The sequence below is a fragment of the Saimiri boliviensis genome, chromosome 2 (assembly GCF_048565385.1).
Source record: "Saimiri boliviensis isolate mSaiBol1 chromosome 2, mSaiBol1.pri, whole genome shotgun sequence".
NCBI classification, from domain to species: Eukaryota; Metazoa; Chordata; class Mammalia; order Primates; family Cebidae; genus Saimiri; species Saimiri boliviensis.
Genome location: NC_133450.1, coordinates 137,342,309 through 137,367,480, shown reverse-complemented (window position 1 = coordinate 137,367,480; position 25,172 = coordinate 137,342,309). Strand labels below are relative to the sequence as shown.

General features: G+C 48.6%; 1 protein-coding gene across 8 annotated transcripts in view; it reads left to right on the top strand.

Moving 5' to 3' along the window:
- EHMT1 (euchromatic histone lysine methyltransferase 1) overlaps positions 1 to 25,172 on the top strand; it is a 222,698-nt gene that overhangs the window by 135,023 nt on the left and 62,503 nt on the right. For 7 of the 8 annotated variants that reach the window (XM_039461268.2, XM_039461267.2, XM_074394413.1 and 4 more), the window contains 4 exons: positions 4,510 to 4,587; positions 6,174 to 6,294; positions 10,493 to 10,624; positions 14,701 to 14,846. In XM_039461268.2, coding sequence (XP_039317202.2) covers positions 4,510 to 4,587; positions 6,174 to 6,294; positions 10,493 to 10,624; positions 14,701 to 14,846 — 477 coding nt within the window. The remainder of the gene's footprint in view (positions 1 to 4,509; positions 4,588 to 6,173; positions 6,295 to 10,492; positions 10,625 to 14,700; positions 14,847 to 25,172) is intronic. The other variant, XM_074394408.1, reaches the window with a different exon arrangement.

The following is a 25,172-nucleotide window of genomic DNA, read 5'->3' as shown; positions in this document are numbered from 1 at the left end:
CAGATCGCGCCACTGCACTACAGCCTGGGTGACAGTGCGAAACTCCGTCTCAGAAAAAAAAAAAAGGTATTTTATAAAGTTCAATCAGCTTTATGTTTTCTGAATTTGGGGCATTGCTTTATAATTGCATGTATGACAGTGGGACAGCTCAGTAATGATTAAAGAATTACATGCCTGTGTGACCACCACCCAGATGAAAGCCTTGAATTTTACCAGCACTGCAGAAGCCCACCTAACTCCCATCCCCAAAAGTAACCCCTTTCCTGAGTGCTAACACTACGTGATTGTCTTGTCTGATTTCGTTCTTTATATAAATGGAATTACATGGTATGCATTCTTTTTTTTTCCCTTAGTGTGGCTTCTTTTACTCAACATTATGTTTGTGCGATTTATTGATATTATTAGTTAATTTTCATTGTTATGGAATAGTAGTTTTCAGAGGGGTCTGGGTGGGGGCTTTCCGAGACCCGTTCAGAGAGTCTGCAGATGAAAACTGTTGTAACAGTGCTGAGGTATTGTGCTCCTTTTTCACTCTCATTCCGTGGGGTTGCATGTGATGATGGCTTTGCTATGGTCGGTGGCTGACTTTGTGCCCTTGTAGTTTGAACGTGTCTTAGCTGAAATCTTTACTACAGCATGTGTATGAACTCATGTTAACACAGCTCTTTATGGTTCTTGGTGCTATTTTAGAGCACACCAGGCCTGAGGCCAGAGGAGGCCATGCAGAATTCCTCTGTATGACTGCTCCTGTGTCTGTATCCACCCCACTGTGGATGGCCTGGGGGTGGTCCAGTGGGGGCGTCCCGGAGGAGGTCGCCGCCAGCACCCTCATGCAGGTGTTTCCCTGGGTGCCCACTGGGAAGGGAACCGCCGTGCCTTGCGCCAGCCTCCATGGACACTGCCATGTAGCTCCCCACCGCCTCAGAGCATCCCCTCTGCCATGCCGGCCACGCTCAGTGCCGCCACTCCAGTGAGCAGATAATGTTTTCACTTTGATTTGCATTTTCATGATTTGCAAGAAGGTTGAGTACTTCTTCACAAGCTTGTTTTGCCATTTGAATGCCTTCCGTGAAGTGCCTGTTCACATTCCCAGCCATTTATCTACTGGGCTGTTTGTCCTTTTGGAAACAGGGTTCTTTGGCCCGGATACAAGCCGTTGCTGTGGAGTCGAGTCGACGTGATACCTTTTTCTATGCGTGGCCTGCCTTTTACCTAAAACAACTGGTGTCCTGGTTTAGCCATTCTGCTCGGAAGCCTCTCGCAGGGTCACGTTTCCTGACAGCTGGGCATGGCAGCCACTCTGGGTGCTGCTGAAGGGAGAGATGGACCCTCCCCTTTTAGCCTGAAGCCATAAGTGGGCCTGGTGACCAGTGTTGTGTCCTTCTGGATGGGGGACTGGCAGCTTTTGGCCTGTGGCCTGCTATCCACCCCCAGGACAGATGCAGGAAGCAGCCTGGCTTACTCCCAGCTTGCTCTCTTCCTGTTTCACTTGGGTGTCAGACTCCGAGTTCTCTTTCTGTTACTTTCTTATTATTTTTTGAGACAGGATCTTGCTCTGTTGCGCAGGCTGGAGTGCAGTGGCAAATCATAGTTTATTATAGTCTCCACCTCCTGGGCTCAAGTGATCCTCCCACCTCAGCCTCCAGAGTAGCTAGGACCACAGGTGTGTGCCACCATGCCCAGCTAATTTTTTAAAATTCCTTTTTTTGTAGGGACAAGGGTCTCTCAATCGGCAGTCTCTTCCTGTGTTGCCCAGGCTAATCTTGAACTTCTGGGCTCATGTGGTCAACCTGCCGTGGCCTCCCAAAGTGCCTGGATCCTAGGTGTGAGCGATGGCGCCCCGCCTCCCTTTAACTCTGATGTCAGCGGTTACCCTTCTCTTTCTAATCTCCTCGGGTTTTCAGCATCCGCCTGATACCCTACAGCTGTCGTTTGTGCAGTGATCAGGCAGCCCTTCATAAAGTAGCTCTTGTTTCTTCGTTAAAAGTCGCTCTGCCAGAGTTTTGGAAGGAAGTGGAATTAACTGTGTTGTTAATCTGCTGCTTTTAATTAGTGGTTTCATTCGCCTATCTTATTTTTAAAATAAGAAAACTATCCACGAAATGAAAACTCCCGTTAAAGATGACTGAGGTGTCAGAACGCTTACGAAAGGATTAGAATGTTTCGATTGTCAGTCATGAAACAAGGGAGGGGCTGCCGCTGTCACCTCTGACATGAACACAGCAGCCTTGACTGTTCCTGCTGATTGTATGAGGGAAGACCCAGAAAGAAGCATTCATATTTTAAAAGACAAAGGAGAAGAGTTTGCTGAGAATATACTCATCCATCTGAAACATCTAGCAAAATCAGCTAAAAAACTATTACAGCTATTAAGCTGACCTTACATGTGATCAAGACATAAAAACTAGTTATTTTCTTGTATAGCTACAGTAACCAGTTAGAAAATGTAGTGTCAGCATTATCAGTAAAATCAATAAATGCCTAGGGATATTTTAAAAGATTTTCTATGTATAAAATTTCAAACTGCACAAACACACAGAAGACAGTGAGCAGTCTCCAGCATTTGGCCTTGTTCTCCACACGTGGGTTATCTGGGAGCAGGTATTTCAGTAGAGATCTTTGAAAGACAAGGACTCTTTGAAAAACAAACCACAATATCAGACCTAAAAAGGTAGTTATAATTTCTTTATACCACCAGAGCACCTAGAAATAAACAACAGAAAAATGAGTGTTCCTTGTTAATATGGAGGGAAGTAAAAACTGATGAAAGAGGTTAAAAACTAAGTTCATGGAGAAACTCATTATTTGAGTGAGAAGCTCCATTACTTTATTTTCCCCGTATCTGTCTATAAATTCAGAACAGTTCCCATCAAGATCCTAGCAGGACTTCTGTGTAACTGCTGGTCCTGAAGTCAGGGTGGAGGTGGAGACCCTCACAGATGTAGTGCGGACTGTGTGCACCTGGGCCGTGGGGGATGCCCGAGCATGGGACGCAGCTGCCAGAGGGGACGCCTACTCAGGTGCGCTGAGGCGGTTAATGAGTGGGGCAGGGAGTCTGTGATGTGTATATAAAGTTCAGTTGTGAGACTGGGGTTTTAGATCAGTGGTTAAGAGGGACTGGGACAGTTGACAAATGTTTTGGGAAAAGGCAGGCCTGCACTGGCATCAGGGCATGTGACAAATGCCGGCTCCATTCCAGAGTCAAGAGAGTGATGCCGGCTACACACCTCAGAAGATATTAACCCACTGAAACCACATACGGTGCAGGGTCGATTTTTGAGTGGGCGAAACATATCTTACTGTGGCTAGTATTTTTAAAAATGAATTCCAGAAGGCTTAAAGTGTCAGTACAAAATATTCAACTATGGGTGAAAATACAGGAAACTGTTTTTTCCAGTCTCTAATGAGGAAGTTCTTCTAGTGTAAGACACAAACTCAGAAGCCATGAAGGAAAAGATGGACACCTGTGACTTGTTCAGATAAAATTCAAAAGTTTTATGTAGTAAGAGATATTAGAAACAAAGTTTTAAAAACTTGATAGGAAGAACAAGGGTCTCGCTATATTGCCCAGGCTGGTCTTGAACTCCTGGTCTCAAGCGATCCGCTCGCTTCAACCTTCCAAAGTGTTGGGATTAAAAGTGTGAGCCATCGTGCCCATAGAATACACACTGATGTGAAGTTGTATGGGTGCCCGTCCACTGGGAAATGCAGAGAAGCGTGGAACACCCCAGCAAGAGCAACCCCATGCTGCCTCAGGGAGTGTCGGGCACAGGCGGACAGAGACTCACGCACGTTTCCGTGTCTTTTGCACCGAACATTTATCTGTGTATTGCCTGTGCTTATAGAAAAGATAAATACAGCAGAAAAAATAAGGTGTATCTGTTCTGAAGTGGAAAGAATTCCAGAACATGTTTTTAACTAGAAGAAAGTAATAATCATGAACCGTTCGGTGTCCTGCCATCTGTGCAGACTAGAAACGCACTCTTGTCTGTGGCCCGCGTCTGCCTGGACGTTGACGGGAAGGAGGCTTGGGCAGCTTAACCGTGGTGGCTCCGGGGTTGGACTGGGATCGTGGGTATGTGGGGGCAGGTCTCACACTGTGTATTGTTCTGTGGCCTCTGAAAATCTTTTTATGATTGTTCTATGTGTTTTGTGGCCTGTTTATTGAATTCTTCGTCTCATAACATACCTTGAGCACCTGACGCTCACTAGTGCAGCATCCAGTGGGTGAGCCCTTGCCTGAGGCTGCACCGGTGCAGCCACGCTCCAGTGCCTGTGTGGAGACAGGACCAGGGAGCAGGAGTGGAAGTCCAGAGTGCGTCTCTCGCCCTGCCTGGGCCCCACACACCAGCCAGGCCTGGAGCAGGCAGGCATCCCCACTGCAAGCGTCTCTGGCGTGCGCCGCCAGCGCGTTTCGAGGTTTGTTTTGGGTCCATCATCTGCCACTAAAGGATGTAATTGGTTTCTGTTTTCTGTTTGGGTTCCCGCTTCGACTGTGTGGCTGATCAGATGGACGGGGAGTCTGAGGAGGAGCAGGAGTCGGCCGACACCGGGGAGGAGGAGGAAGGCGGCGACGAGTCTGACCTGGTAATGCCCAGCCCCTCCTTCCACGTCTGTGCTGAAGTAGAGGAGATGCAGAGACACCAGCACCCTTCAGTCCTTTACCCAGCCCTGTGCCTGAGCACTTCACACGTGTGCTTGGAGCTGGTCATGGCAATGGCCGCATATGGTCCTGTCCCTGCAGCACAGGGCTGGGCCTGGCATGGGGCTGCCCCCACCGCATGCTGGGCGGGTGGAATTGAGGGGCCTGTGGACACTCTCGGAGGAAAGGCCATAGAGGGACCCGGGATAGCAAGGACAGCTGTTTGGGATTCTGCTGCATTGGCTGATGTGTGAGAAGGAAGGGCTGGATTTGAGGTGTTTCGAGGTAGAATGGACAGAACGTTTTGGTGGCGAGGACAGGAGGGAAGAGTGGTTCCGCTGTGTCCCTACTGATGCCTGTTATTCCTGGAGGAGGGTCCAGATCAGAGTTGTGCAGCCTGGTCTGCAGGAATTGGGGCTTGGAAATGGGGAAGAGCAATGAGTCACTGGGATGGAGCCTCAGGAAACCCCCAGCTTGTGAGGGTTCCATAGGGGAGAAGTTGGCTCATGTGTCTGAGGAGGAGCTCTGTGCCGTGGGAAGAAGCTCGGCAAGTTGGGGTCACACAAATTGGGAAATGGTCTGCAGCAGGAGAAGTGGCCCATGGTGTGACCCTGGCACACCAGTGAGCGGGAGGAGGACTCGGAGGGGCCGTGGTGTTTGATGGCAGAGGTGTCTGTCTTTGTTGAGGGTGGACAGCGGGGCAGCTAGATTTCCAGCAGCAGCGACTTTGGGTGCAGCACCTGCACGTGTTGTTCTCAAAGGTTTTGCTGTGCGGGGAGCACCGGGAGCCAGGGCTGTGTGTGCCGCAGACAGCATTCCAGTACCGTCCTCGCAGGGGACCCAACTTGCGACAGAAGGCTGTCCGGCAACAAAGCTTGTGCAGGAACAAGTTCAGGGGGTCGGCACAGCCTGCGTGCTGCATCTGTGCCTGCCTTAAGTGTCCCTCTGTCCACTGGAAGCAGGCACTGTGGCCTTCACGTGGCCTCCCGTGGAGGGCAGGAGCACCTTCTCTGCATCCGTGTGGGACGTGTGGCATGGATGCCCTTGCTGCACCAATATTACAGGTTAATTATAACGGCCGCCTTGTTCTCTGCGTAGATCATTGATGTGGGTATAGATTCTGAAGCAGATTGCATATTCATTATTCTTTCTTGTGAGATGAACGGACACTGAGGAGCAGCCATGGATCCTTTCCCTAGGCTTCTTGATTTAGTTCCTGACTAGAACTTTCCAATGTACTTATTTTTTTTTGTGTCAAATTCAAAGAAGATGTATAAAGTTCATTTTAATTTTGTTTTTGTTTTTATGTTTCCTCTAAAGGGACTAAGCTTAGAGAGGTGCTTAGGAGAAAGCACAGGGTGCCTTTAAGCGTGTGACCCAGGAAAATGTCTACAAGCTAAATTTGCCGTTTAATTGGAGATTAAGACATGGCCAGTGTTTTGTTTTGCAGGGAAACAACACTTGTAGTGCTCTTGCCTTCCCTAGCTTCCTGTGCTCAGTGATTTATATGCCTGCTCGTTTGGTTCCCCAGAGTTCTGAATCCAGCATCAAGAAGAAGTTTCTCAAAAGGAAAGGGAAGACCGACAGTCCCTGGATCAAGCCAGCCAGGAAGAGGAGGCGGAGAAGTAGAAAGAAGCCCAGCGGTGCCCTCGGTAAACACAGAGGGCATGTGGGCTCCAGCCCCTTCTTGTGGGGTGGTCTCGGGGACTGCCTGGGAGAGGCATGGGGCAGGAGGCGAGGCCCACCTGGGGTTGGGGTGCATAGTATTTCATTTGAAAAGAGGGCCCCACTGTTTTAGAAAACACTCGGAATGACTTTGCGAGAGAGACTCCGGTGGCTGTGGAGTAGTTCCTTCTGAAAGAGGCAGGCGACATGGACTTCTTGTTGGTGTTGTTTTTGAATTTTTATATATTTATTTTTGAGACGGAGTCTGGTTCTGTTGCCCAGGCTGGAGTGCAGTGGCATGATCTCAGCTCATTGCAGCCTCCACCTTCTGGGTTCAGGCAGTCCTCTCACCTCAGCTCCCCAAGTAACTGGGAATATAGGCATGTGCCATCATGCCTGGCTTATTGTTTTGTAATTTTTAGGTAGACATGGGGCTTTGCTATGTGGCCAGGCTGGTCTCAAACTCCTGAGCTCAAGCATTCTGCCTGCTTTGGCCTCCCAAAGTGCTGGGCTACAGGCATGAGCCACTGCGCCCGGCCCCGACTTCACTGTTGAAGGTGAATCATTCGCTGCCTGCCTGGGTGATTGGAAGCTGTGGCCTGCATGGACAGCTTCCACGTGGTGTGCAGGAAATGGCCCTCAGAGAACCACCTGCACCACAGTCAGAGTCTCCTGTTCCAGAGCGACCCCTGTGAATCACACGTGAATGTGGGAAGGAAATTTCCTCAAACCCCGAAGGGATGCAGCAGGTTTAGGGTGCCAAGGCCGTTGTTTTGTTTTGTTTTGTTTTGTTTTGTTTTCCCAGCTTAACTGGAGGTACAGTTGGCATACAATAAAATGTACAGAAATAAATCACAAAATTTGATGAGTTTTAATGTGTTTATGACCTTGGTACAGAAATAAATCACAAAATTTGAGGAGTTTTATGTGTTTATGACCTTGAATCCATCACCACGGTCAGCTGATTGGTGCCATCAGTGCCTCTTGTCGCCCCAGGTCCCTTCTGCTCCTTGATAACCTGGTCCCTTTCCTGCCTCCCTTCCCTGCCTCCAGGCAGCCGCTGGTCTGCTCTGTGTCTGATTATTCGTTAGTGCTTTGTAGAATTATGTAGAAAGAATTGTGCAGTTTTTTCATCTGGCTTCTCTAGGCATAATTGTTTGGACTTGCTGGGCTGTCATATGGCCAGGAGTTTGTTTCTCTCTGTTGCTGAGAATTGTCCCATTGTGTGGCTGCCCCACAGTCACTCTGTCTGTGGGCTTTGGGCTCTTTCAATCATTGGGCTGTTAGAAACTAAGTGGCTGTGAACATTTGTGTGCAAGTCTTTTTGAATAGGTGCCTTCCTAGATGTTGGCTAGCTGTCTGGGAGCGGAATGGCTGAATAGAGTGGGTGTGTTCAGCTCTTCGGAAAGCTGCCAAGCTGGTTTCTAAGCACTCCTCCTGTTTTAGATCTCCACAACAGCCCCTGAACATTCCAGTTCCCCTGTGTCCTTGTCAGCACTTGTTAGGGTTAGTCTTTTTAATTTCAGCAGCTCTATGGATGTGCAGTGGTGTTTCATTGTAGTTTCAATTTGCTTTTACCTAATGAGTAATGAGACTGTGTATTTTCACGTTCGTTTATTTTCTTTTGAAACCTGTCTGTTCACATCTTTGCTTACTTTAAAATCTGATGGTTTGGGGCCGGGCGTGGTGGATCACGAGGTCAAGAGATCGAGAGCATGCTGGTCAACAAGGTGAAACCCCGTCTCTACTAAAAATACAAAAAGTTAGCTGGGCATGGTGGTGCGTGCCTGTAATCCCAGCAACTCAGGAGGCTGAGACAGGAGAATTGCCTGAACCCAGGAGGCGGAGGTTGCGGTGAGCTGAGATCACGCCATTGCACTCCAGCCTGGGTAACAAGAGTGAAACTCCGTCTCAAAAAAAAAAAATCTGATGGTTTTTCTTCTCATTGGTTTAAAAGAGCTTTTTAAATATTCTGGATGTTTTGCATGTATTTGTAGCTAGTCTCTGACCTGCCTTTTCATTTTCTTTTTATTTATTTATTTATTTATTTATTTTTGAGACGGAGTTTTGCTCTTGTTACCCAGGCTGGAGTGCAATGGCACGATCTCGGCTCACCGCAACCTCCGCCTCCTGGGCTCAGGCCATTCTCCTGCCTCAGCCTCCTGAGTAGCTGGGATTACAGGCACGCGCCACCATGCCCAGCTAATTTTTTATATTTTTAGTAGAGACGGGGTTTCACCATGTTGACCAGGATGGTCTCGATCTCTCGACCTCGTGATCCACCTGCCTCGGCCTCCCAAAGTGCTGGGATTACAGGCTTGAGCCACCGCGCCCGGCCTTCATTTTCTTAATGCTGCATTTAGAAGAGCAAAAGTTTTTTAAATTTCCTTGAAGTCTAAGTTACGAGTTGTGCTTCATGGTTCCTACTTTTGTGTTCTAAGAAATCTCTTGACAGACCCAGCCGCGGAGGTTTTGCCCCGTGTTTTCTTCCTGACATTTTGCAGGTCTGGCGCCTGCGTGCCAGCCCATCCTGCACTCAGGTTTGAGTGAGCTGTGGTGCAGCCTCTTCTTTGCACTGGATGTGCAGTTGCCATAGGTACTACTGGCTGAATTGACTTTTCTCCTCCTGTTGACTGTCAGTGTGAGGCTGTCCCTGGATGTTCCAGTCTGCTTCATTTATTCATCTGTTTATCCTTATACCAGTGTCACAGGGCGGCAGCACTTAGTTTTTTTTCACAGTGATTGTGGCTACTCTAGATTTCCCAGTGTAGAGTAGGTGTGTTAACTGGCAGTCCCTCCCTGAAACAGAGGGTTGTGGAAGGCCTGGGGTGTGAGGCAGTCACCGTGGAGGCTCCTGGAGTTTGAGGGTGGAGGATGCGAGTGCCCCTCCCCGCCCCGGGAGCTGCGTGTGCTCCTTCAGTTATGTTTCTTTTCACCTCAGTTTATTGATTCAGATCATAACACCAGATGTGGCTTGTACTGTTGGCCAACAGAAGCATGTGTACAGGCAAGGCTAAAAGTTATTTTTGGGATAGAGATTTCATCTTTGTCATCTTGGCTATAATGTGCAAAATGCCTGCCTTTAAATATTCACATAGGAGTTTGAATTTTATTTCTTCATGATTTTTTTTTTTTTAAATCTTTTCGTTTAAAACTATACGAAGAGTATTCCTGTTCTTCAAGTTGATGATGGTGATTTCTCAGGGGTGGTTGACTTTTGCTGTCTGTCTAAGATCTAGGTGGAGCATGTGCCTTGAATTAAAAGACTGGTTACCATACCTCTGTACTAGTGTTCATTTCTAGAAATAAATGTCATTGAAATAAATCCCCAGAAGCTTGGCTGTGAAATGTGTATGTCTACCCTTTGCCAGAGTTAGATGTTACCTGGTGAGAATGAGCAAAGGCTCATCCTTTCACAGGCCTCTGCAGTGAAATACCCTTGTGATTACAAACACCCAATCTTGTACATCTTCCTCCTGCCCTCCTGGGAAGTGTGGACAGGCTGGCCTGGCCACCACTCATGTGTCCTTGAGGGCAGAGGAACCCACAGAATTGTTTGCGCCCACTGCTGCCCTTGCTGCCAGCCCAGGGGTGCCAGTTCTTCTCACAGCACCCTAGCTCCTTCTGTGGGTGTCATGAGCCTACCGTGTCTACTGGGGTTGACACCGAGCCTTTCCGGGGGCCTCCCTGGGTGCCAGTGCTTTCCCTCTGGCACAGATTTCCCCGCAACACAGCCCCTTGGGCCATCTCTTTAGCTATTTTACATCTGATCTTTCAAATCCGTAAGTTAGATTTTTATTTTATTTAAAAATAATCCACAACATAGGAGTATCATGTTTTTATCTGTTTCTTTGATTATTTGATAGCTTGTATGAAGTTGGTATAGTTACAGAGAAAGATGTACTGAAACCTTGATGCCTTTGTTTCTGTCTGCACAGCGTCTCTCCTCCCCCATGAATATTACGTCTAAAAGGGAGAATCAGCAAAATAATATGTGGGAGAGAAGTGATAGTGAAACTGGAAACTGGGGTGGCCTAAACAGTAGTGGGTTTCAGCTTGTGGTTTTGAATGGATTAATTTGAAGTAGTCCATTTCCTGGGGCCTCAGCCTGGCTGCCCTGTGGTGTCTGGGTGGGTGCGGCCGCCCGGGCACAGGGCGTCTGACGTGTGTACGTTTCGTACCTAGGTTCTGAGCCGTATAAGTCATCTTCAGGAAGCACTGAACAGACAGCACCAGGAGACAGCACGGGGTACATGGAAGTTTCTCTGGACTCCCTGGATCTCCGCGTCAAAGGAATTCTGTCCTCACAAGCAGAAGGTGAACTCGGTGTTGTAACTGAGACCAGGCACCATCTTGGTCCTTTGTATTCAGGGCTCTCTCCTCTCTGTTGGCACGATGCCCCCGGTGGACCTTAGTAGAAGATCAGGTTAAACGCCTCTCCTCCTGGTGAGGTGCAGACAGGACAGGGTGCATTTGCCGTGTCACGGTGTGCAGGTGAAGAAGCAGAAATTACGGGAACCCTCCTAGAGTAAACTGCAAAGCGCACACGAGGCCCGGCCATGGCCGTCGTCTGTTTTCCACCGTGGGTCAGGCGCGCTTCGTGGAGGATCGCTCATGGCCAGGCCCTTTCTCCCCGGTGGCGGCTCAGCACACGGGGACAGACTGTTGAATAAGGTGTCTCTGGTGGTCTCTGATTGGCTGGAACACGTCCCTGGGCAGTGTTGAGCTGAGAGTTCGGAGATATATTCTGTGATGGAATATTCGGACTGTGTGTATTTTTGCGCCTCCAAATCACAGGTGCATCAGGAGCTTCTGTTGGGAGTTCTTGTGCTAGAAGTTGTCATTTCTCACACTTTGTCTCAGTTTTTTTCTCTTTTTAAGCCACTTAGAAACCTTCTATCAGTGAAAAGTAGCTAATAGCTGTTTGATTATTTGGGAAGATGTATTTGAAGCCTGATGTGGAGGAAATGAAAAGCTGCTGTTTACATTGCACACAGAGCTTGCTGGTGTGGCACTGCAGATGACCGTAGGGATTTAGTGTGTGGCATTGCAGACGACCGTAGGGATTTAGCGTGTGGCATTGCAGACGACCGTAGGGGTTTAGCGTGTGGCATTGCAGACGACCGTAGGGGTTTAGCGTGTGGCATTGCAGACGACCGTAGGGGTTTAGCGTGTGGCATTGCAGACGACCGTAGGGGTTTAGCGTGTGGCATTGCAGACGACCGTAGGGGTTTAGTGTGTGGCATTGCAGACAACTGTAGGGGTTTAGTGGGCCATTTTAAATGACAAAGTAACTAGCTTTTTAGGGTTTTGAACACTGATGAAGGTTTGAGTCATGTATGTAACTCACCTAGGAAATCACATCTTTGGCTGAAGATAGAAACCTTAACCTTGTCCGTCAGGCAAACGACGATTTGTTTTCCTCCTGCACCAAGTGGAGCAGAAACCTCCCTCAAGTGTTGTGAAGTCCTTAGCACACTCACCCCACACTTTCTTTCTTGATTAAGTATAACATGGAGTGTTTCAGTTTTCTGAACTTGCTTTTAGAGTTAGAGGTCTCAGGAAGTTACTTGGTTTTACGTAGGAAGTAGTATTTCATTTTATCGAGTCGACTCTGCTGTGGTGGCCTTGGGCGTGCTGAGTGGCAGGAGACAGAGGAGCTGGCACGTGAGGGTTCTGCCACCTGTCGGAGTTCACCTCTGGCCTCTGGCAAAAGGGAGGAGAGTGGCCGTAGGGGGCGGATGGTGCTGGTCTCAGGGCCAGGACGGCGAACTCCAACGCGAAGCCGGAGGAGGGACAGCAGCCAGTAGGGGCCCCTCAGCTTGCAGGACACTTTACACACTGACCTCCCAGAATTTATTTACCTGTGTTTGATCAGCACCAATTGGTCAGTCAGCGATTGGCCCGTTCAGTTGTGTTCTTGGTGTAGAGAATCAGCATGGGGAAGAGACAGGCAGTGTCACCCCTGTGCTGGTGCTGGCCGTGTGGCTCGGGACCCCAGAGGGAGCAGTGGTCAAGTGGCACTGGACAGGAGGGCAGGAGCCCGGGCCCTGGGAGACCTGGGTGGTGTGCGGCTCAGATGGGGTGGGCACGACCGGCCTGTGCAGTGTGCTGAGCGGGTCGGTGGGGGCAGGTGGTGCCTGTGGTTGTGGCTCATGGGCTCGGGTCCAGGCTGGAGCCTTGGGCCAAGGAGAGAATATGAAGATGAGAAGTCCTCTCCGTATGCATTCGTCTCTTTCCCCGTTGCCTTGCTCTTGGGCCTGCCGAATTGAGCCTGAGTATGTAACCCAGCAGCAGTAGGAGGCTGAGGGTCTGAGCCTGGGAGAGGCCAGGAGCCTGTAACCATGGCAATGTGGACTGGGGCAGGAGAGCCAGAGCTTGGTGGAGATTGATTGCTTGAGGGTTTCTTAAATCATTTCATTTGATGTTCCTGGCAGTTCCTCACTGTGGGAACAGAAGCACTCCACGTCCACAGTGGTGTCTGAGCTGCTGCAGTGTCATCCAAGCGTGTTGGCCCTGGGTTTTCACCTGTCCCATCACAGTCTCTCGGCCACCATTGGCCAGCACTATGTTAGAAAGTTATCATACAGCCTTGTGTGGCTCATGTCTATTTTCTCCTTTTAAAAATCAGGTTGCCGGGCAGGATCATCTCAGAGGCCTGCCCAGCTTTAAACTTGTAGAGATTCGAATTCAAGTTTCACTTCATCGTTCTCCTGGTCTTTAGGGGTACAGGTGATCCAGAGGTGAGGGTGGGACCCTGGGCAGCCCATGATTAGGACGTGCCTCTGTGCCGGAGTCGGTGATATCGGGAGGCTGCCTTCCCACACAGAGAGACCCGTGGATGGCAGTGCGTGCCGTTCACATGCTCATCGGCCCTTTGCGCAGATTCGGATTCTCTCCTGGCTGTGACCAGTATCAGAATACAGACGGGCTAGAGACCAACAGAAGTGACTGTGGGTGACTCAGCCCGGGTGTTGTTAAAAGATGAACGAAGGCACAAGGCAGTTTTTAAAGGGTTTCCTTGAGCAGCGATTGATGAACTGGGCAGCTCCAAACCAGAAGCATGGTGGGAGCCACACTGAGGAAATGCAAGGGGAAGGCTTTCAGGGTGGACACGGAAGCTGAGCCCAGAAAGTGCCCGATTGCTTCGTGGCGCACGTGCGTCATTTGTTCCGTCCTGCTGGAAAGACCCCAGGGACAGAGATGGCTTGGCTGCTTCTCAGTAGTAGAGCTCAAGTCTTACTTTTCTTTATTAGAGGCATGTGCAAGAAGTAGCCCAAGATAGCCTTTGTTTTCAAATCAGGCAAGGTCAAGATGGCCTCCTTGGCTCAACTGGCCTTGTCTGTTCATGGATTCTTTGGCCCTGGTCTCTGTTTTAATATACTTCAACAGTGTGTTTTTAGATGTGAAAACAAGAGTTAATTATTTTTAATTCAGAGTTAATAGTGAGTATTTGAGACACTGGTTCACCTTCTATTTCTGCTTTGACTGTTTAACCAGAAAGAAAATGTGAATTGTGATCTGGCTTCCTTTGGGAGCAGCATCCACTGTAGCCCCTTGCCACGCTTGAGGGTCTTCCTGGCGGCAGCCTCCACCCTGCCTCTGCCACTCAACAGCCTTGGCCTTGCTGGTCTCGCCCGCCCCAGGCTGGGGACGGGGTGTGGGGGCAGCAGACCTGGCTATGCTGGGACTGGCCCAAGGCCGCCTGTTGACCGCAGCCTGCCCTGTGGACGACGCTGTCACTGTCAGCCACATGTTGAGCTCTCATTCTCCTCTAGTTTATCTTTCCTCTTTCAGCCTGATAAATGGGCTCTGTGGATTATTGCAGTAGGTGAGTGGAATTCTAGATAATAGATGAACTGTTATTAAACCCTTCCAAACTGATTATTTATTTGTTTTTTTTTTTTGGTGGCTGCCATTTTAAAACCAAGTATGAAAACAAGATCTTTAAAGGGTAATTAATGCGCTTTTGTTTGAAAACCAAAAGATTTAGGAGCTGCTGCCAGAGGGCTGCCAGAGGTACCAGCCTCTGGCTTTGGAACTTGTGTCCTGGGTCCTGAGAACACAGGTTAACAGGTGCCTCTTGAGACCCTGGCAGGGGGTTTGTTAGTTGGGGAGGCACAGGCCACTCCTTTATGTTGCCCGGGTGGTGGCCATCCGTGGGCCTGTGGGGCACTGCCCAGCCCCACAGCCACCCCCACCCCACCTCCCACAGCCACCCCCACCCCACCTCCCACCCTCCTTGCAGGGCTGTTTGTGCCTAGGTAATCAACTGCATTGCTTTTATTTCCTGGCGTGGGAGAGCACTGTTGAGACTCTATAACCAATTGCTTTCTAGATGATTCTTTTGAGGTTAGGACTGCCTGAGCTGACATGTGTCTGTGTGATGTTAGGGTTGGCTAACGGTCCGGACGTGCTGGAGACAGACGGCCTCCAGGAAGTGCCTCTCTGCAGCTGCCGGATGGAAACGCCGAAAAGCCGAGAGATCACCACTCTGGCCAACAGCCAGTGCATGGCTACCGAGAGCGTGGACCATGAAGTAAGCACGTTTGCTTTCATTTAAAGCAGCCACGAGAAAGGGGTGAGAAAGCCCAGCCCAGCCGCGGCCCCCCAGCCCCCTCCAGTGAGTTGCACTGCATGACCAGGGAGGGAGCCTGAGTGGCTTCTGCACAAAACCAGCCGAGCAGGTCCCGATACCGAAATCCCTGGAGAGCTTATTAAAAAGGAGGATTGTGTAGACACGTTTTTTGAATGAAAATGTCCTGTTGTGGCCAGGCGCGGTGGCTCACACCTGTAATCCCAGCACTTTGGGAGGTTGAGGCAGATGGATCACAAGGTCAGGAGATGGAGACCAGCCTGGCCAACATGGTGAAACCCTGTCTCTACTAAAAATACAAAAATTAGCAGGGTGTGGTGACACACGCCTTTAGTCCCAGCTACTCAGGAGGCTGAGGCAGGAGAATTGCTGGAACCTGGGAGGCGGAGGCTGTAGTGTCCAGATGGTGCCAGTGTACTCCAGCCTGAGTGACAGAGCAAGACTCTGTCATAAAAAAAGAAAAAAGAAAATGGCCTGTTGTGTTTCTCTTTTATGATCATGGTTTTGTCAAGGTTTTTCCTACCTTGCAGTAAACTAAGTGGGTAGATTGAGGCAGGACAGTCACACCAAGGTGTGCCCAGAACTGTGGTTTCCGGCAGGCCGGGCCTCGGCCCCTTCCCTCCCGTCACCAGGGATCACAGACTCAGCGGGTTCACCATGCCTTGTCCCTGCTGCCTCTGGAACAGGAGAGGGGGAACAGGAGAGCACAGACGGAATTATTATTTTCTGAGAATTTCTCCTGAAGATTTCTTTCAGCTCTTAGAGCCTCATGACCATGGCTGGCCATGGGGAGGGGCCGAGCAGGAGGATTGTTGGCCCCAGGCCCTGAGAGGCATCACACGCGGTCACACAGCTCGGGTGTCTGGCTGCCCCAGGCTTGCATTTGCTGCCGGCCAAAGCCAGCTCATGGGCATGGGTGTCAGCCTGTTGCTCCATTGAGTTTCCTGATCTTTTTGGCCAGTGGAGCCATCTTCAACTCGATTATTGAGTCTTAGCTGCACGTTTTAGAAATTAATGAACTATTAACAGGAGCAGCCATTCATGTAGCAATGCCAGGCACCACTCCAAGCCTTTGCATAGGTAGCTCTTCCAGGTTTCATGGCAGCATGTGCAGCATAGACCGTTGCCCAGGTTGTACAGGTGAGGCCTGTGAGAGGCCATGCGGCGGGCCAGACTCACCGTCCGCTGTGGAGAAGGCAGGAATGGAGCCTCATTCCAAAGGTGGAGGCCCACCGTTGTGTCGGGGAGCACAGGCAGCAGCCGGGTAGAGTGGGCAGGGCCCTGGAACAGGCCAGCCAGGTTAGCCCACGGCCCTCACCCTGGCGCCTGTGAGCGTGGCCGGGGTTTCTGATTCAGTAGGTCTCGCCTGGCTGGGAGTTTACTTTTCTAAAGTGTTCCCAGTTTCCCCTGATGCTTCTGGTCCAGGGACCACAGTTTGAGGACCATTGGTTCTACTCCTCTTCTCCTTCCCTGTAGGTGTAAGGCAGGATCCGATGGAGGCAGGTCCATTTGACACATGCTTCCCTGTGACTTAACTGTCTGTATCTCCACGTTTCCAGTTCACGTGCTTTTCTTAGACTCCGAAACCGGCGCTGCTTCTGTCTTGTTCCAGCCTGGCTAAGCGGCATGTGCTTCACCACCTCTCATCTGCACACGTGTGCCCGGCGGGCTCCCCGTGTGATGGCTTCTCCCATCTCTGAATATTCATGTCACTCGCCGCATATTCTGCCACACTCGGCCCTCCGCAGAGCCTCTCGTTTGCTTTGAAAGAACTTTTCGTCGTGAAAAGTGAGGGCACGGTTAGCCCTTGGAGTTCTCTGCTTAGGCTCCTCCGTCACCGGCGTGCTCTCCCCCACCCTCCTTTCTTGGTTTTGAACTACTTACTATTTTTAAGCAAACCCCGTTTTACTACTGAATAGCACAGTATATTTCTATTAAGAAAAAAGGGACCATCATGTAACAGCAATGCATTTTCACATGTGACAAAAATCACAATTTCCTATTATTATTTGGTGCCCATTCCGTGGTCAAAGGTCTGTTAACAAAATGCCTTTTCTTTTTTTTTTCCTCTTTCTAATTGGATCCAGACTGGATCCACTCATTAGATCAATCTGCTGCAATGTCTCTTAGGTTTTTTGTGTTTTTTTCAATCCAAAACATTCTCTCTGCCCCTGCCTCTTCCCATTTGCCACACTGTTGACTGAGAGAATCTCGATTCGAGATTCTGGATTTAGCTTGTAACTTTCTTGTGTTGTCAAGTCATTTGCCTTCGTTCCTGTAGCCCTGAAAGTTAGATCTGAAGCCTTGGTTTACATGTAAGTACCGCAGATTTTTACTTTATGATTTAATTCTGGAGGTTCGTGTGCTGGGAGTGTTGCCAAGAAGGCCCTGGGTTTCTGGGGCGGCCTCCTGTCTGCCCGAAAGCTGCATTGTCCTTGGTGACCACTGCCTGCATCCATTGTTTCATTCAGAGTTGCGAGATGGTGATTTTGCCATTCTGTCGTTCCTACGGCAAGCACAGGCTGGAATTTTTTGGTGCGGAAAACTTCCCCACATCTGCTAGGGCTGTTTGGTACCTCTGAAACAAGCTTCAGCTGGATTGGCAGAATCAGCAGCTGCTTGTTAGTGAATGGGTCTAACAACCTCTAGTGGCATCCAGAGGGCTTGATTTTGCTTCTCTCTGTCCCCTCTCCACCTGCCTTTCTCCCTTCACATTCTTAATGACTCATGGTCTTCTCTGAATTCAATGTACGCAAAGTTTTTTTGTTTAAAATTAAACATGGGTCTCTTATTTTTTTAAGGGATGGGGTTTCACCATGTTGCCCAAGCTAGTCTTGATCTTCTGAACTGAAGCGATCTTTCTGCCTTATCCTTCTGCTCTGATTTATTTTTTGGCTAGAAAACTCAAAATAATAATTAAATTAAATTAAATGTACATCCAGAAGACCATACAAAACAAACATTGGGCTGAACAAATCTGTCTCAACTGAGCTCTGGTAAACACCACCAAGGTCGGGAAGTGGAGCCTGGGGCGCTCCCCCTGCCTGTCCGCGAGTGTGACCTGCCCGCCCAGCGGCCTCTGCCCGGCTCCCACAGCTCCTGCTTTCTGTGTTACTTGTAGCTTCACCTACAGCCCTGCTGCCCATCTGTCCTTCTGTTTCTGTATTGTTCATGGTCCCGTCTTTTTCATTCAGTGTATCTGTTGAACAACCCACGCCATTGGAAGCTTCAAGGCTCCCATCATCTGGATTTTGCACACTCAAGTTGCAATTCAGCAGGTTCCTCTGTGTTTCTTGCAGAACTTGGAAAGGCTGGGTGCAGTGGCTAATGCCTGTAATTGCAGCACTTTGGCAGGCCGAGGAAGAAGGATCACTTGAGTCCCAGAGCTCAAGATCAGCCTGGGCAACATGGCGAAACCCCACCTCTTTAAAAAAAAAAAAAATTCATTAATTTAGCAACCTTACAAGTTCGGCCCCTTTGTAGGACTCTTGAGTGTGGGCTGGTTTTAGACCCAAGTGAAGGGCCGTGTGGTCTGGCTGTCTTTCTTTCTCCGATACTGATTCTGGTAGCCGCCGATGCTTACTACCTATATTTGTTGTTTGTTTCACTGGAGGTTTCAAAATGGTACTGCTTTTTATTGTTTATTATTCATTGTTCACTGGAACGGTTTTCTAGAGAGATGTGTCTCAGACTGGGCACAAGTGGCTTATGCCTGTAATCCCAGCACTTAGGGAGGCTGGAGCTCAGGAGTTTGAGAGCAGGGTGGCCAACATGGGGGAAACCCCATCTCTACTGAAAATACAAAAATTAGCCGCCTACTGTGACACATGCCTGTAGTCCCCGCTTCTTGGGAGGCTGAGGCAGGAGAATTGCTTGATCTCGGGAGGTGAAGGTGGCAGTGAGCCTAGATCGCACCACTGCACTCCAGCCGGGGGAACAGAGAGACTCTGTCACAAAAAAACAAAAACTTACTACCTGTTTCAAAGGTTGTGTTGTCCGATTTTAACACAGCTGCTCAACTTTCTTTTGCTAACATTTGCATGGTACATCATTTTCTGCCCTTTCACTTTTAATCTGTCTCTGTCTTCGAATTTAAAGTGGCTTTCTTATAGATAGCATGTAGTTGGATTTGCTTTTTCAGTAAAGAACAATTTTGCTTTATTTTATTTTTCAAGACAGGGTCTCACTTCGACATCCAGGCTGGAATGTAGGGGCGCTTATTGCAGCTTTCACCTTTGGGGCTCAGGTGATTCTCCCACATGAGCCTCCCGAGTGTCTGGGACTGCAGGCATGCAACACCACACCCAGCTAATTTTTTGCTTTTTTTTTTTTTTTTTTGAGACAGGGTTTCGCTCATTACCCTGGCTGGAGTGCAATGGCGCGATCTCGGCTCACTGCAACCTCCGCCTCCTGGGTTCAGGCAATTCTCCTGCCTCAGCCTCCTGAGTAGCTGGGATTACAGGCATGCACCACCATGCCCAGCTAATTTTTTGTGTTTTTAGTAGAGACGGGGTTTCACCATGTTGACCAGGATGGTCTCGATCTCTTGACCTCATGATCCACCCGCCTCGGCCTCCCAAAGTGCTGGGATTACAGGCGTGAGCCACGGCGCCCGGCCAATTTTTTGCATTTTTATTTTGTAGAGATAGTGTCTGACTATGTTGCCCAGGCCGGTCTCAAACTCCTGGGCTCAAGCTATCCACCTGCCTTGGCTTCCCAAAATGCTGGGATTGTTAAGTGTGAGCCACCGTGCCCAACCGACTTTTATTTTTTAGAGGCAGTGTTTCACTCTGTTGCCCAGGCTGGAGTGCAGCGGTGCAGTCACAGTTCAGTGCATATTCAGACCCCTGCACTCTGGGGTCCTCCGCCCTCAGCTTCTTGAGTGGCTGGGGTTAGAGACGCACACCACTGCGCCTGGGGGTTGTGCCCGCTCACCTAATAGAGCCACGTGCTGCCTGACAGTTTCAGCCCACGGCGGGCCATCCAACGGAGGTGGTCTAGTGAGGTTATAACACAGGTTGAGTACCAGAAGTGTTTTGGATTTCATTTTGGATTTTGGAATATTTGCATTATACTTACCAGTTGTGCATCCCAAATTCAAAAATCTGATACCTGAGCGTGGTGGCTCACACCCGTAATCCCAGCACTTTGGGAGGCTGAGGTGGGTGGATGATCGCTTGAGGTCAGGAGTTCAAAACCAGCCTGGCCAACATGGGGAATCCCTGTCTGTACCAAAAATGCAAAAATTAGCCAGGTGTTGTAGCAAGAGCCTGTAATCCCAGCTACTCAGGAGACTGAGGCAGGAGGATTGCTTGAACCTGGGAGCTGGAGTTTGCAGTGAGCTGAGATCGAGCCATTGCACTTTAGCTTGGGTGACAGAGCAAAACTCTGTCTGAAAAATGTTAAAAAAAAAAAAATGAGATCTGAAATGTATCAGTGAACATTTCTGTTGAATGTCATGTTGGCCTTCAGAAAATTTCAGATTTTGGAAGATTCTTGATTTCAGATTTTTGGATTTGGGGTGTTCAGCCTGTTCTCTATTTTTTGCTGTACATTTTCTGTGGTCAGATATGTTTAGATGTACATGTACTTCATGCCGATTACATCTGCATGCCGTGTTCACTGCAGTCATGTGCTAGAGAGCTTTGTGGCCAGGAGCAGTACTGGGTACCATAACCTGAGTGTGTAGTGGGCTGCACCATCTCTGTTTGTGTAAGTACAGCCTGTGATGTTCAGACTCGGCAAAATCACCCAGTGACACATTTCTCAGAACACACCCTGCTGTGAAGTGACGCGTGGCTGTATAATCATCTCTCTGTTGATATATTTAGATGATCTCTAATGCAGTTATTAATATAGCTGGAGCGCAGTCTAACCTCTTAATAGTTTTTCCATTTATATCATCTGTTGCTCCTTTTTTTCATTTTTTTGTGAGACATAGTTTCGCTCTTGTTGCCCAGGCTGCAGTGCAGTGGTGGGATCTCAGCTCACTGCAATCTTCACCTCCTGGGTTCAAGTGATTCTCCTGCCTCAGCCTCCTGAGTAGCTGGGATTACAGGGGCTCATCACAATGGCCAGCTAATTTTTTTGTGTTTTTAGTAGAGTCAGGGTTTCACTGTGTTGGCCAGGCTGGTCTCGAACTCCTGAGCTCAGGTGATCCACCTGCCTTGGCCTTCCAAAGTGCTGAGCTTATAGGTGTGAGCCACCGTGCCCAGCCTTTTTCTGTGTTCTTTTGAATTTAAATTTTTAATGAGTCCTATTTATTCCAGTATTGGCTTTATTATTCATGCCTTTTTCCAATGTTTTGAGTCGTTGTCCTGGAGTGTGCAATACACGTCTTTTATGGCAGTCTACCTGCAATTCATCATTATACCACATAACATAAAGTGTGAGAATCTTGTAATAGTACGGTCCAATCCTGTCTTGCATCTTGTTTCTGATTTTTAATTTTATATATGCTAAAACCCTACGGTATATTGGCTATTATGTTTGCTTTAAGTAGTTTTTTTTAGATTGATTAAACATAAGAATAGTTTAACCTTCGTCTTAAACACATCCTGAGATCCTGATTTCTCTTATCCAAGTTTCTATCTTTGTGATATTAGTATATTACTTGAATCTAAAGACTTTCTAGTAACTTTTTTTTTGTTTGTTTGTTTGTTTTTGGTAGCACAAGGCTGCTGATAATGAAATCTCTCAGCTTTTGTTTGTTTGAAAAAGTTCTTCTTTTGACTTAATTTTTCAAAGATGCTTCCAGGGATATAGAATTCTGGGTTGACAGTTCCCCACTCCATCCCTCAACCTCCTTGGTTCAAGCTTTTCTCCTGCCTCAGCCCCACAAATCCCTGGGACTACACATTGGTGCCAGCACACCTGGCTAATGTTTGTATTTTTGGTAGAGACAGGGTTTTGTCATCTTGCCCAGGCTGGTGTTGAACTTCTGAGCTCAGGCGATCCGCCTGACTGGGCCTCCCAAAGTGCTGGGATTACAGGTGTGAGCCACTGTGCCCGGCCCATTTTATTTCTTCAGCCTTTTTTTTTCTCTTGGATTTCTTGTACACGCGTTAAATTGTCTGACGTTCCTCAGCTCTTCAGTGCCCTTCTGTTTTTTTCTCTTTGCATTTTAGTTTTAGATAGCTTATATTGGCCTTTAAAATTACTCACCAGTTCTTCTTCCTTGTTGAGTATACTTATGTGCCAGTCTAAGGCATTTATCTATGGTACTATTTGTTTCTGGCATTTACACTGATGTTCTTGAAATTCCTGGTCTGTAGTACAACATTTCAGTCATCTCTGAATGTGCTTCTATTGATTTTTTTATCTCTCTTGATGATGGGTTCAGATTTCTCTAGTGCAAGACTTTTCAGCCTCAGTAATTTTGATGTTTTGGGCCAAATAATTTTTTGGGGCAAGAAGTGGCTTCTCTATGCGTGTCTGGTGCTGAGCAGCATCTCTGGTCTCTATCCACTGTTGTGACAGCCATAAATGTTTCATCTGTGCCCCAGGCTGCAAGGTCCACTTGCCCTCCCAGCCAGCCGTATTCAGCAAGACAGAAGGAGCCATGCAGGCCTGGCACCAAGGAGGCTTCTCCTGGTCCCCACCCTCCCCTATCTGGTGAACCAAGGAGAAGAGCGAGCAGTGGGGCCAGCTCCCTGAGGCTACCACTCTCAGGCTGAGTCCTGCTGTGGGCACTCATAGCTGCCTCGTGCCTTTCCTTTCTGGAGTGACTTTGTTTTCGTTGTTTTCCTGAGAGTTAATAATTGCCTCTTTATTTTTTGTTTTCTGTGTACTTGTTATCAACTCATTCCCAAGCTGATGGAATTGCACATTTTTGTATATTCAGACGTGTCAAGTTGCTGGAGCACACATTTTCTGTTTACTCTTGTCTTGGTGGTACATAATGTTTAGTTCATAAGACATGTTGTTCAGAATAACTGTTTTGAGCTTTTCAATTCTGAAATGTTCTCTGTCATGTAATGGACACCATGACTCTCCGGTTCTCCTCTCAGAGCTGCCTCCATCTTTTTTTTTTTTTTTTTTTTTTTTTTGAGACTGAGTCTCACTCTGTTGCCCAGGGTGGAGTGGAGTGGCGTGATCTTTCCCCTGCCTCCTGGGTTCAAGTGATTCTTGTGACTCAGCCTTCCAAGTAGCTGGGATTGCAGGTGCTCACCACTATGCTCAGCTAATTTTTTTGCATTTTAGTAGAGACAGGGTTTCACCATGTTGGCCAGGCTGGTCTCACACTCCTGACCCACCTCGGGTGTACGTCAGTGAGTCATCACGCCCGGCCATCTCCCGTGTCTTTAATGTACTCATGCTGTGCTGCTCACAGCTCTGCTCCGCCTGCACACCTCTCTGCTCCACAGAGTCCCAGACGTGCTGGTTGCCTTTAGTCTCTGTCTTTCGTCTTAGCTCACCACGTGTGAGCCCTTTGCTGGACAATGTGGTCTTAGCAAGGAGACAGGGGTGCCAGGGCTCCTTGACTGCAGCAGTGCTGTTCCCACCGTTGGACTTTCTCTGCCCACACTTGCTTGGGCAGCATGGGGCAGACAGGGTGCCACTGGGCAGGAAGGGAGGGTCCCCATCTGCAGACCTTAGCTGCACTGCAGAATAGCTGGGACGAGACACAGGTGACCCAGACATGAAGGCTTTTGTATCTCATGCAGGAGCGGAGCCCATAATGGATCCTGGATCTGGTTTAAGCCATATCCATGGAAGAGGAAGGAGAGTAGGGTATTCCCACAGCTGATGAAAGTCCAGCCCAGGACAGCTCACACCCCCGTGCCCTAAAAAGCCCACCATGCAGAGCCTGTGGGCACTGGGTATTAGATGGTGCTGAGAAAGTGCTGCCTGTGTTCTGTGTGATCAAGGTTCTAAGGTTATATGAAGCATGATTTGTTAGCAATGTATGTGGAGTTATTTATGGCTAAAATGAGATCATTTTACCCCTGGGTACTTTTACAAATATTCTAGCACACTGCTCCAAGCACAAAAGGTTATAGGGGATGTCTTGAACAAGAATGGAAAATATTGGTAATTTTTTAAATAAGGCACAGGCACATGGAGATACATTTTTGTCTCTATTTTTGAAAGTTTTCTTTTTTCTTTTTTTTTTTTTTTTTTGTGGTGGTGTGATCTTGGGTCACTGCAACCTCTGCCTCCTAGGTTTGAGCAGTTCTCCTGCCTCAGCTTCCCAAGTAGCTGGGACTACAGCTGCATGCCACCACACTTGGCTTATTTTTGTATTTTTAGTAGAGACAAGTTTCACCATATGGGTCAGGCTGGTCTTGAACTCTTGACCTTGTGATTCTCCCGCCTTGGCCTCCCAAAGTGCTGGGATTACAGGCATGAGCCACCACGCCCGGCCTGAAAGTTTTCTTAATAGAATATTTAATAAAACAGTGAGACACTAAAAAACAACAAACCCTTTTGTGGCACCTGGCCACGCTGGGACGTCACCTGAGGCTCCAGCTCGCCTGCTCCGTAGTTACAGCAGCTCAGCCCCTGTCTCTGGACCTGGCCCCACTCTTCAGCCTTTCCAGGGCTCTGCTGGCTCAGACCTGCCTGCAGACAAGCAGGTTTGGGTTGTCTACTTTGCCAAGTCAGTGCCTGTTTCAGCTGCTTTCTGTCCTGAAAGCACCGCCCCTGGTGGTGGGCTCCTTTCTGGTTCTGTTCCGTCCTTCAGCGTCCTGTCAGCCGTTTGTGAATCCCGGGGCCTGCCCTGGCAGAGTTGGGGTGCCCCCCCTACTCGTGGTGACCTCAGTGGGACCACCCCAATGCTTTTTGTTTCTCCCACCTTGTTAATAGATTCTTGTGTCTTTTTTCCTCGACCCTAACTAGATCCCACTGTCGTTTATTTGACGTTTCCTTCCCAGAACATCTTCCTTACGTTCTCCTGCCATTCTTCCTGGCCCCCCGGCCCCCCGGCCCCCCAACTCTATTCACTGTTTCCCTGTTACACAGTACAGAGCCAGAATCATACAGTGTTATCATTTTTTATGATGGTGTAAATAATGCCTGATGATTGTACAATAGTCCAGTTACTACATACATGCGTGAAGAAGAGAGTACAAATCACTTCTTATTCCAGATCTGAGGGAATCGTTCTTAGTATTTTTGTATGTCCTTCCAGACTTCTATGTATATAACCATATTGAATTTTTGAAATAACTTTTTTTCCTTTAATGTAAACATTTTTCAAAGTCAGTAGCTTCAAGTGCTCTGCAGCCTCAGATCCTGACCAGGGGTTCATCGCAGAAGCATTTGGTG